We start from the raw sequence: 12,827 nt of genomic DNA, 5'->3' as shown, positions 1-12,827 counted from the left end.
GATTCTTGATTATCAGTATAGGTTTCAGCAAGGTTATTTTATCACATTTCTGGAGCACTGCACCATATTAATAACTTCAATATCTCCAGAGCCTTTGACAGGATCTGGCATCATGCATTTCTAAGCAAATTTCTCCTCATCTCCCCTCTGGTTCCTTTGCCAATTAGTTATGGTCTATTACTTAAGCTGAGGCCATGGCTGTCCTCTCTGTGCTGTCGTACCGACACTGTAGCTGTAGGAGGTGATGTTAGCTCAGTTGTTAGTACTCTGGACTCTAAGCCAGCACGCTGTGGGTTTAAGTCCCACTCCAGAGGCATAAGCCAGTTGGAGACTCCCAAGGTAGTACACCAAGATACTACTGTACTAACAGCAGTGCTGTGTTTTGGATGAGTTGGTAAACTGAAAACAAAAATACCAGAGCTCTATTCGAAGAAAAGCAGGGGAGTTCTCTCATGTCATTATCACATTGCTGTTTGCGGGATCTTGCTGTGCACAATTTGGCTGCTGCGTTCTCTTCATTGCAGCAGTAACTGCACTTCAAAAGTACTTTAATAGCTGTAAAGCACTGAGCTCATGAAAGGTGCTACAGAAATGCAAGTTTTTTTTTTGACTTCCCTGAGTCTTTTCTCCTGCCACCCCGTCCCCCAGCCCCACACCCCACCCCGCCCCCTCCAAAAACAAGTTCAGGGGTTTCCATGTCTTTCTTTTCTATCACCTGTGTTCCTTCTTCCCGTTGAGTCTCCAATTCTGTCCAGTACAGCCAACAACTTCAATCAGATCCCATGATCCCAGTGCTCACAGCTTCCAGTCCTGCAACTATGCAGTGGATGAACAGGTAAATATTGATCCACCCGCCTTTAAATGCGCCAATGAAAACGGTTTCAATTCCTTAATGACAGTTACCTTCGAATTATGTCGTGTGAACGTTGGCACATGAATGTCCAACATGTTCACAGGAAATTCTTTTGTCTGGTATTTTAACCATACCATTAATTTTCTCAAAATAAACCTCTTAAGATAATGGGAAAAGAATGTATTAAATATTCAACACTGATGTTTGCAGAATGCAATTTTGAGCCCACTCTTTCATCATGTTGCTTGATGGACTAATCAATGGGCTGGATTTTAAGGAGCCCTCAACATGGGATCCGTGGCGGAGAGGGGTCTGAAGGTGGCCCCGGATGAGGCCATCCATGGACCTCGACGCCGGCAGGGTCTGGCCTGATTCTCCTGGTGGTGGCAAGGCACATTGGTGGCTTCCCCACCGCTGGGCAACGGGACCACAATTTGAATATTTAAATCAATTAAATTAATTAATTTAAGTATTCTTACACCTCCTCTTGATGATCCGCCACAATCTTCGGTCCAGCAGCTCAGTTTTCTCTGTTGTGTCAAACACTTGTTCCCACAACACCTCTTAAATCTCCAAACAAAATGCCCCAATCCACTCAAGGTTAAAAGAATGCTCCCATATCTGGGAAATCTCTTTTTAACATCTCTGTCCTGTACAACATACAAGAATAAAGATCATCTGATATAGAGAATCCCTCTTTACCTGCATCCCCCACCCCCAACCTTCCAATAGTTTTCCTTTCCATTATCTCAGGCCTGATTAAACTCTATGTAAGAGAATGGGTTTTGAGTGAGTTAAAATCTCACCCTTTACCAAATCTTATTTTATTCATTCGTGGGATGTAAGCAGCGCTGGCAAAGTCAGCATTTATTGCCCATCCTTAATTGCCCACGAGATAAAACCTTCTAGAACCACTGTAGTCCACGTGGTATGGGTACACCCACAGTGCTAACTTCTTCTGTAGCGGTTTGATACAACTGAGTGGTTTACTGGGCCATTTTGGAGGGCGGTTGAGAGTCAGCCACATTGCTATGGATCTGGTATCACATGTAGACCAGACTGGGTAAGGATGGCAGATTGCCTTCCCTGAAGGGCATTAATGAAACAGATGGGTTTTTACAACAATCCAATAGTTTCAAGTCCACCATTACTGAGACTAGCTTTTTAATTGCAGCTTTATTAACTAACTGAATTTAAATTCCCCCAACTGCTCCGGTGGGATTTGAACTCATGCCCCTGGGGTATTAGTCTGGGTCTTTGGATTGTCCAGTACATTAGCACTCTGCTACTGTCGCCCTGCTATCACTGTTGCCCCTATGTCCCTATGAGGTTTGTTTTGTTCCTTCTGAGCTGTGCTGCATTCTGTCCTCATTCTGGTGAAATAAAGACTCCTGCTCCATCTTATTCTTTCCAATGCTCAACGCTTAGGAATTCCCTAGTTCTTTAAGTTTTCCCTTCTTCCTACTTGTTTTATTTATGCCTTTTGCAACTTAAAATGGCATCTTTCTTCCTGATTTCCTCACCTTCACAGTCTTCAGTCTGGTGATGTCCGACAACATGAAACTTGACTCTTCAGCTTGTTTCTCAATCATATGAAACCATATTGTTCAAAGATGTAAGGCTAGAAATATCTGTTGGCGATATGAAAAGAGAAACACTTAACCCGTTGGTGTGGCAATTCAAAATAAATTGATTAGTGTCTCCTATAGAATATCCACTCCCTTCATCACCAGCACACTGGTTCCAAAGTTTACCATCTATAGGATGCACTGCATCAATCATCCAGGTTTACGATGACACCACCTCTGTCTTCTGCGACCTCCATCACAGAAAAGGACAAGACTAGCAATGGCATGGGAACACCATCGTCTCTAAGTTCCAAACACACACCCCACCCCCACCTCAATGTCAGGCACCATTCCGACTTGGAAATATATCAGCCGTTCATTCATCATTGCTGGGTCAAAATCCTGGGAACTTCCTCCCAGAAAATCTTCATCACACGGACTGCAATGGTTCAGGAAGACAGCTCACCACCACCTCCACAATGGCAATTAAGGATGGGCAATAAATATTGGCCTTGCCAGCGATACCCACATCTCCAGAACAAATATTAAAAACAGGTTGACACTCCCATCAAAACAATAGACAAAGGAACCCCAAACAATATCTGCAGCAGCAATTTCTAGCCTAGGATTCTTAAATATATTATCCATTATCACGAGTCTAGCCACATAAAAATGTTGACCGATTCAACTAAAACTACAGTATTGGATCACCTCAAACATAGCTATGTATTGATATATTAAAAGTGAGTGCACTTCCTCTAAGTCAGAAGGTTGTGGGCTGAAATCCGTACTCCAGAAACTTGAGTGCCTAATTCAGGCTGGCACTCCCAGTGCAGTACTAAGGGAGTGCTGCATTGCTGGAGGTGCCATCTTTCAGATGAGACATTAAACTGAGGCCTCATCTTCCATCTCAGGTCGAAATAAAAAATCCCATGCCAGCATTTGAAGAAAAGTAGGGGAGTTCTGGCCAATATTTATCCCTTAACCAACATCCTTATCCCTTAAAACAGATTATCTGATCATTTATCTTATTGCTGTTTGTGGGCTCTTTTTGTCCATAAATTGGCTGCTGCGTTTCCTACATTACAACAGTGACTACATTTCAAAGGTACTTCATTGGCTGTTAAGCACTTTGGCTCATCCTGAGGTTGTGAAAGGTGCTATAGAAATACAAACTCTTTCCTTCCTGTCCGCTTTTCCATCTCAAATTCCTAGCTCAATTGATAATTGTTCTCCTGCATCATAGCCATCATATTAAAAATCTGACCATCAATTGTACAATGATTCAAGGTTAAGTAGTAAATCTGGGGAAACATAACAATTCTCTCAAATTTACTTATCAGTGAATTTTAATTAAATTTGTTTATGATGAAGTTTAGAATCACTGCTGTTTGGTGAAACAGTGATAAAGACAGTTTAATGGGGAAAAAGACTGTGCGGGATTGTAAAATATTAAAATGTCACGAAGGTATTTGATTACAAAATAATTGTAAGTAGGCTCATTGAAAGATTTTTCTTAAGAATTAGAAAAAAAATGTTAAAAAGATATGCTGATAGGGTGGGATAAAGAAGGGTTGGGAGGAGGCTCATGTGGAGCATAAACACTGGCATAGACCAGAAGGGCCGAATGGCCTGTTTCTGCTTTGTAAATTCAATGTAATTCTTTGGTAAAATGGTTTTGACTTCTGATTATCTTTACTTCGACATCTAATTTTGTGGACAATTTCTGAATAAGCTATTTGCCACATCCAGCCCTGCCCTTTTGGATAAATTAATCCTTGTTTTCATACCATTTAGGTGGCTTCTCTTTGCATGACCTCTTGATGCAGGGAGCGCCTCTGAATGTCATAGACTCATACAGCAACTCGAAGAATATTTTACACCAGAAATAAAGATGCTCATCACAATATGCACTGTGAACTGCGTTTATTTCTCTTCTCAGATCAGAATGTAATTGTAGATTATTGTTAGAGTTTGACAAGTGCTTCCGATGTACGGGTGGCATTAATTAACAATGTTTTGGGCTTGCAATGAACTTGAATGATCTATAAAGGTGTTTGATGCTCTGGGCAGGGTTCTACCATATTAATGATTACACACTTAACCATAACCGGATGATTTCTTTTTGGGCTTAAGTTTGATTGTATTTTGTAATTTCTATTCGCAAATTAATGCAGCCATTAATACATTATAAAAAAACAAGTTGGGTGTTGCATGCTGAGTTATGATGGGAAATATTAAATGATTGTAACTGAGATGTCATTGCAATGACCTTACAGCCTATTAATACTCTGTTCAGTTCAACAATAGTCCAAAATTACATGTTGTTCTTTACCTTATAATGTTACATTGCATATATGTTACTGGAAATCACTGACTTTTTAAAATTAAAATGTTAAGATTGGCACTGATGAATGTATTAGTTTGAGGATATGTGTATCCTGACCCACAGTTTGATATTTCTACGTTACTTTGTTGAAAAGATTTTTTGCTCTGCACTGATCCCATTGGAGGCCTCTGCTTCTGTTAAGTGAACTGTCATCTGTTGCTCACATTTGCTTTGTTCAGCCTGCATCCACAAACTATGTTCTTACAATGTTCCATTGCATTTCTTTAAAGGAATCAGATTGCAAGTGATTAGATGGTTTACAAACTGCTGTAAAGTGCGACAATATCTTTATTGCATGACAATGTGCTTTGAAAATGATAAATAAACAGCTTCATATTATAAGCGCTGAACTTTTCTGCATTGGTTATTGGTGTATCTTGCAACAATAACAACTTGCAATTATATAGCGCCTTTCGTGTAATAAAGCATCTCAAGGTGTTTCCGAAGAGCATTATTAAGCATAATTTGACACCAAGCCACATAAGGAGATATTAGGTCAGATGGCCAAAAGCTTGGTCAAAGAGGTAGGTTGTAAGGAGCGTCTTAAAGGAGGAAAGTGAGGTAAGAGAGGTGGAGAGGTTTAGGGAGGGAATTCCAGAGCTTAGGACCTTTGCAGCTGGCGACATGGCCACCAATGGTGAAGCAATTAAAATCCGGGATGAGCTAAAGGCCAGAATGAAATGAGCGCAGATATCTCGGAGGGTTGTAGGGCTGGGGAGGTTACAAAGAAAGGGGTGAGGCCATGGAAGAATTTGAAAATGAGAATGAAAATTATTAAACTGAAGTGTTGCTTAACCAGGAGCCAATTTGGGTCAGCAAGCACAGGGTTGATGGATGAACAAGACTTGGTACATGCAGCAGATTTGGAGGCTGGAAGAAGGGAGACCAGCCAGGAAAGCATCAGAATGATCATGTCTAGAGATAACATAGACATGGTTGAGGGTTTTAGCAGCAGATACAGGTATCAGGGAAGGAATGACAGGCTGGGTCTCTTTTCTCTTGAAAGAAGGTGGCTGAGGGGTGACCTAATAGAGGTCTTTAAAATTATGAAAGGTTTTGATAGAGTGGATACAGAGAGAATATTTCCACTTGTGGGGAAGAGCAGTACTAGCAGCATCAATATAATATAGTCAGAATTCAGAAGAAACCTCTTTACGCAAAGGGTGGAGAGAATGTGAAACTCGCTACCACAGGAAGTGGTTGAAGCAAATAGTGTCGATGCATTTAAGGGGGAGTTAGATAAGCATATGAGGGAGAAGTGAATAGAGGGTTATGTAAGGTTCCTGACCTTAGCCGAGCTCTTGGACAAGACAAAATGCGTAACGGACAATGGTTTCGGAGCAACAAGTCAACTGACTTTACGAAGTAAATGCTTAAACAAAATACTTAGCAATAAGCAATAGTAAACAAGTCGCTTTCGGTCCTTGCTCCTCGAAGCTAACTGGACACAGGTGATGTTGTCTTTGGGCCTTCTCTGATGTCTTCTTCTACTCTGGCTTCTTCTTCTGCGTGAATTCTTCTTCTGGGGCTTTTCTTCATCTGGGTGTTGTTCCGGTGCCTCTGCCTGTGTGAACTATGGTCCTGAGGACTCTGCTTTTATATCTTTTTTATCAGAGCTGTCTACATGCCAAATGGCACATTCGCTGCAGCTCTGCCCCTTCCTAACCTGATCCAATTCCATACCCTTTTCCCAAACCTATCTTAATTAGATTGGCTTCTACTGTCCCTCCCCAGATTCTCTGGCACCATTTCAACATCCTTTTGCAACAGTACAGAACAATTTTAACCTTCATAAAGCATCTTTTTTTAACAAAGCATCTTTAAACACTATTAATACAACAATCCTGTCAATAAAAACCTTTCCATAAATGACTTTAAGCATACTTTCCTGCCTTTCCAATCAAAACATGAATTTAAATACATTTACACCTTCTCACAGTTACAATGATAGATTTAGATGAGGAAAGATGGAAGGAGGCTTGAGCGGAGCATAAAAACCATCATGGACTGGTTAGGCAGAATGGCCTGTTTCGGTGCCGGAGTCAGGTGATGTTATGGAGGTGGAAATGCGTGGTCTTAGTGAATTTTTATTCATGTAATGGTATTTGTGTTAAAAGCCATATGGGATAATCGCTTTGAGTCAGGCATTCCCAGTGTGACGGGAGCACTGATCGAGAATCCAGTCCCTCATTTTAACCATGGACCAGAAATCAGTGGCTGCAGATCCCATGAGTCACCCAATAAACCCTCCCTGCAAGCACAGCTCTGAAAAAATAAGAAATAGGAGCATGAGGAGGCCATCATCGCCCCTCGAGCGTGCTCCGCCATTCAGCAAGATCATGCTGAATTTCTACATCAGCTGTACTTCCTTGCCCTATTCCCGTATCCCCTAATTCCCTTAGAGCCCAAAAATATATTGATCTCAGCCTTAAGTATACTGAAGACTGAGCATCCACAACCCTCTGGGGTAGAGAATTCCAAAGATTCACAACCCTCTGAGTGAAGAAATTTCTCATCATCTCAGTTCTCAAAGGCTGACCCCTTACCCTGAGACTATGTGCCCTAGTTCTAGACACTCCAGCCTGGGAAAACAACCTCTCAACGTCGACCCTGTCAAGCCTGCGGGAGCACCTAATCAGAACGTCAGACTCCATGTGCCTGCATTGGATCCACACTGCACATGGCAGACCATTTCATAACAATACTGAGTGCATTTCAGAAGTACATCAATAGGGGCCGGATTTCTCTTGCATGCTGCCGGGCCCCACCATCAGGCTCAAATGGGGGTCAGAAGCCCGCACTGTGTGATTATCCCTGTATTAGCCAATTAATAGCCAGGGAACAGGCTCACCGTCCAATTAAGGACAGCAGGTGGACTCTCAAAGTTGGAAGGCCAATAGGAGGCCCTCCAGCTCGGAAGAATTGCATAATGTTCAGAACCATTCGCAACTCCTCCGATACTAAAGCAGTCCATGTAGAAATGCAGTAAGACCTGGACAATACCCAGGCTTGGGCTGATAAGTGGCAAGTAACATTTGCGCCACACAAGTGCCAGGCAATGACCATCTCCAACAAGAGAGTATCTAAGCATCTCCTCTTGATGTTCAATGGCATTACCATCGCTGAATCCCCCACTATCAACATCCTGGGGGCTCACCATTGACCAGAAACTGAACTGGAGTAGCCATATAAATACTGTGGCTACAAGAGCAAGTCAGAGGCTAGGAATCCTGCAGCCTGTCCACAAGGCACAAGTCAGGAGTGTGATGGAATACTCTCCACTTGCCTGGATTGGTGCAGCTCCAACAACACTCAAGAAACTCAACACCATCCAGAACAAAACAGCCTGCTTGATTGGCACCCCATCGACAAACATTCACTCCCTCCACCACTGACGCACAGTGGCAGCAATGTGTACCATCTACAAGATGCACTGCAGCAACACACCAAGGCTCCTTAGACAGCACCTTCCAAACCCGTGACCTCTACCACCTAGAAGGACAAGGGCAGCAGATGCATGGGAACACCATCACCTGCAAATTCCCCTCCAAGTCACACACCATCCTGACTTGGAACTATATCGCCGTTCCTTCACTGTCGCTGGGTCAAACTCCTGGAACTCTCTTCCTAACAGCACCGTGGGTGTACCTACACCCTAACGACCGCAGTGGTTCAAGAAGGCAGCTCACCACCACCTTCTCAAGGGCAGTTAGGGATGGGCAATAAATGCTAGCCTAGCCAGCGATGCCCACATCCCATGAACGAATAGTAAAAAAAAAGGAGCTGCAGGATGCCATTACAGGTAAGTGAGGGAGCGGGCGCCCCAAGATGGAGCCCAGGCAGGGAAGGAGGGCCTCTAAACCTGCCTGGTGCGTTGCCCTCACCCCACCCCCGGTCTGCCACTGGAAGACAGCCTCCAACAACAGGCCTTAATAAGCCTTTGAGCGCCTCAACTGGCCACTTGCTGGCCTCCGTGCCTGTCTCCATTGGGGGAAACAAATTCAGCCCTGGATGTGGAGCACTTTGGGATGTTTTGAAAACTTGATTTCCATGCCTCAGTGGGTAGCACTCTGGCCTCTGAGTTAGAAGGTTATGGCTTCAAGTCCCAGTCCAGAATTTAGACTGACACTCCCAGTGCAGTACTGAGGGAGTGCTACACTGTTAAAGATGCTGTGTTTTCAGGACTGTATAAAAGGAATTGACAGAGACACCAGGACAATATGAAGGAATTTAGAGATGCAAGATGTCAATCTCTCTCTACCTCTATCACCCAAGGCTTTCTATTCTGACGTCAGTGGTTCCAAGGCTGGTGTTTAGGTTAACAGAACCTGGTGTGTATCTACTGGGACTGCACTACAGCTGATAGTCTCTAAGCATATATATGAACTTGTGATGTATTGAACGTAAATGTACTCAGTGTGTTGCTTAACAACAAGACCAGACTGTCACATGTGTAAAGACGGAAATGTTCAGCAGTTTTTTTAACTTCAGGTCTTAGTTTAAAATGAATTCTATACTTGCTCCTGATCCTCTAACTGTAGGCCAGAGACACTTGCCCTCGCCTTTCACCATAATTTTAGTTTGATCTACTGTTTAATGCCACATTGCAGCAGTGCGATGGAATTCTGTGTAGCTGGAGTAACTATGTTTACATTTATGCAAGTTTCTTAAAGGACTCCAGGAATTGTGGAAAATATTTGTTATTTAGTTCAGTTACGTGGATATATTGGAGAAGCTGGGGTTGTTCGCCTTAGAGAAGAGAAGGTTGAGAGGAGATTTTATCGAGATATTCAAAATCATGAGGGGTCTAGACAAAGTAGAGAGGGAGGAACTATTCCCATTGGTGGAAGGATTGTGAACCAGAGGGCACAGATTTAAGGTAATTGGTAAAAGAAGCAATGAAAACATGAGGAAAAACTTTTTCACACAGCGAGTGGTTAGGACCAGGAATGTGTGTGGTGGAGGCAGGTTCAATCGAGGCATTCAAGAGGGAATTGGATTGCTATCTGAAAAGGAAGAATGTGCAAGGCTGCAGGGAGAAGGCGAGGAAGTAACACTAGGTAAATTGCTCTTTCCGAGAGCCAGCACAGACACGACAGGCTGAATGGCCTCCTTCTGTGCTATAACCATTCTATGATTCTATGATTTAGAAAATGGCTTAAAGTTCAATGAAAATTAAGCATCATATTGCTGTTTTTTGCTTCTGTGTAAACTTATACCTAAAATAAATCATGCTTGTGGTTTAGTCTGAAATATATATATCTATTCTTCACAGAAAGGAAGGGAAAATCAGATGCAATTGTTCTGTAATCAGTCAGAGTAATGTTTTTCCTTTAGGAGCATAGGAACGAGGAGCTGGAGTAGGGCTATTTGGCCCTTCGTGCCTGCTCCCCCATTCAATAAGATTATGGCCAATCTTCTACGCCAACTCCACCTTCCCGCACTATCCCCATATCCATTAATTCCCTTAGTACCTAAAAACTAAGGGAATCAAGGGACATGGGGTTATTTTTTTAAAATTCATTCACGGGATGTGGGCATCGCTGGCTAGGCCAGCAATTATTGCCCATCCCTAATTGCCCTTGGGAAGGTGGTGGTGAGCTGCCTTCTTGAACCGCTGCAGTCCATGTGGGGTAGGTACACCCACAGTGCTGTTAGGAAGGGAGTTCCAGGAATTTGACCCAGTTACAGTGAAGGAACGGCGATATAGTTCCAAGTCAGGATGGTGTGTGGCTTGGAGGGGAACTTGCAGGTGGTGGTGTTCCCATGCATTTGCTGCCCTTGTCCTTCTAGTTGGTAAAGTTTGCGGGTTTGGAAGGTGCTGTTTAAGGAGCCTTGGTGCGTTGCTACAGTGCATTTTGTAGATGGTACACACTGCTGCCACTGTGCGTCGGTGGTGAAGGGAGTGAATGTTTGTAGATGGGGTGCCAATCAAGCGGGCTGCTTTGTCCTGGATGGTGTCGAGCTTCTTGAGTGTTGTTGAAGCTGCACCCATCCAGGTAAGTGAAGAGTATTCCATCACACTCCTGACTTGTGCCTTGTAGATGGTGGACAGGCTTTGGGGAGTCAGGAGGTGAGTTACTCGCCTCAGGATTCCTAGCCTCTGACCTGCTCTTATGGCCATGGTATTTATATGGCTACTCCAGTTCAATTTCTGGTCAATGGTAGCCCTTAGGATGTTGATAGTGGAGGATTCAGCGATGGTAATGCCATTGACTGTCAAGGGGTGATGGTTAGATTCCCTCTTGTTGGAGATGGTCATTGCCTGGCACTGGTGTGGCACGAATGTTACTTGCCACTTATCAGCCCAAGCCTGGATATTGTTCAAGTATTGCTGCATTTCTACACAGACTGCTTCAGTATCGGAGGAGTCAGGGAATGGTGCTGAACATTGTGCAATCATCAGCAAACATCGCCACTTCTGACTTTATGATTGAAGGAAGGTCATTGATGAAGCAGCTGAAGATGGTTGGGCCTAGGACACTACCCTGAGGAACTCCTGCAGTAATGTCCTGGAGCTCAGATGATTGACCTCCAACAACCACAACCATCTTCCTTTGCGCTAGGTATGTCTCCAGCCAACAGAGGGTTCTCCCCCTGATTCCCATTGACCTCAGTTTTGCTAGGGCTCCTTGATGCCATACTCAGTCAAATGCTGCCTTGATGTCAAGGGCAGTGAATCTCACCTCACCATATTGGAGAAATGAGAAGTGTACATTGGACAACTCATATTGTTTTCATGGTGCAAAGATGCATTATTAGCTCTGAGCCATGCTAGCCTATCAGTTCATGCATAAGATTAAGTTTTTTTTCATTCATTCACAGGATCTGGGCATCGCTGGCAAGGCCAGCATTTATTGGCCATCTGTAATTGCCCTTGAGAAGGTAAGCCACCTTCTGAGTGGCTTTCTGCACCATTCCAGACAGCAGTTAAGAATCAACCACATTGCTGTGGGTCTGGTCTCACATCGAAGCCAGACCGGGTAAGGATGGCAGATTTCTTTCCCTCAAGGACCTTAGTAAACCAGATAGGGTTTTTACAAAACTCCAGTAGTTTCATGGTTGCCATGACTTACACTAGCTTTTTAATTTCAGATTTATTTAATTTAAATGAATTGAAAATCTCCACCTGCCATGATGGGATTTAGACTCATGTGCCCAAATGTTTAGTCCAGGCTTCTACATTACTAGTCTAGTACCATAACCACTGTGCTAACATATCCCAGACATTTGTAGGGGCTCTGGGTCTGCCTATTGAAGCCATCTTTTCTGGTGAAAACAAATAAATGAATGCTGGAAGAAAGATTTAACTGTCATACATCTCTACCATTAAGATAGTTGCAGGTGACCTAGGAGGCTCAACACAAGGGAGCCCCTCAAACAGCTGGATATAACGAAGTTGTTCTTCATGTGAGATCTTTACAATCCACCTGAACCCTCAGGACAGGACTTGTGATTAACATCTAAACTACAGCAACTCTGACAATGCAACAGTAGAAGACTGGGCTTTTGTTTGAGTCTGTGACATAGAAACATAGAAAATAGGAGCAGGAGTAGGCCATTCGGCTCTTCGAGCCTGCTCCGACATTCATTATGATCATGGCTGATCATCCAACTCAGGAACCTGTTCCCGCTTTCCCCCCATATCCTTTGATCCCTTTAAACCCAAGAGCTATATCTAATTCCTTCTTGAAAACATACAATGTTCTGGCCTCAACTGCTTTCTGTGGTAGTGAATTCTACAGGCTCACCACTCTCTGGGTGAAGAAATTTCTCCTCACCTCGATCCTGAAAGGTTTATCCCGTATCCTTAGACTATGACCCCTGGTTCTGGACTCCCCCACCATCAGGAACATCCTTCCTGCATCTACCCTGTCAAGTCCTGTTAGAATTTTATAGGTTTCTATGAGATCCACCCCACTCTTCTGAACTCCAGCAAATATAATCCTAACTGACTCAATTGCTCCTCATACGTCAGTCCCGCCATCCCAGGAATCAGTCTGGTAAACCTTCGCTG

General features: G+C 43.5%; 1 protein-coding gene across 6 annotated transcripts in view; it reads left to right on the top strand.

Moving 5' to 3' along the window:
* Positions 1-5,133, top strand: part of mybpc1 (myosin binding protein C1) — a 133,596-nt gene extending 128,463 nt beyond the window's left edge. For all 6 annotated transcript variants that reach the window (XM_068050164.1, XM_068050163.1, XM_068050162.1 and 3 more), the window contains one exon: positions 4,219-5,133. In XM_068050164.1, coding sequence (XP_067906265.1) covers positions 4,219-4,313 — 95 coding nt within the window. In that variant the 3' untranslated portion in view covers positions 4,314-5,133. The remainder of the gene's footprint in view (positions 1-4,218) is intronic.
* Positions 5,134-12,827: the final 7,694 nt, after the last annotated feature.

Source organism: Heterodontus francisci, chromosome 18 (genome assembly GCF_036365525.1).
Source record: "Heterodontus francisci isolate sHetFra1 chromosome 18, sHetFra1.hap1, whole genome shotgun sequence".
NCBI lineage: Eukaryota > Metazoa > Chordata > Chondrichthyes > Heterodontiformes > Heterodontidae > Heterodontus > Heterodontus francisci.
This window is presented reverse-complemented; position numbering and strand designations above follow the sequence as displayed.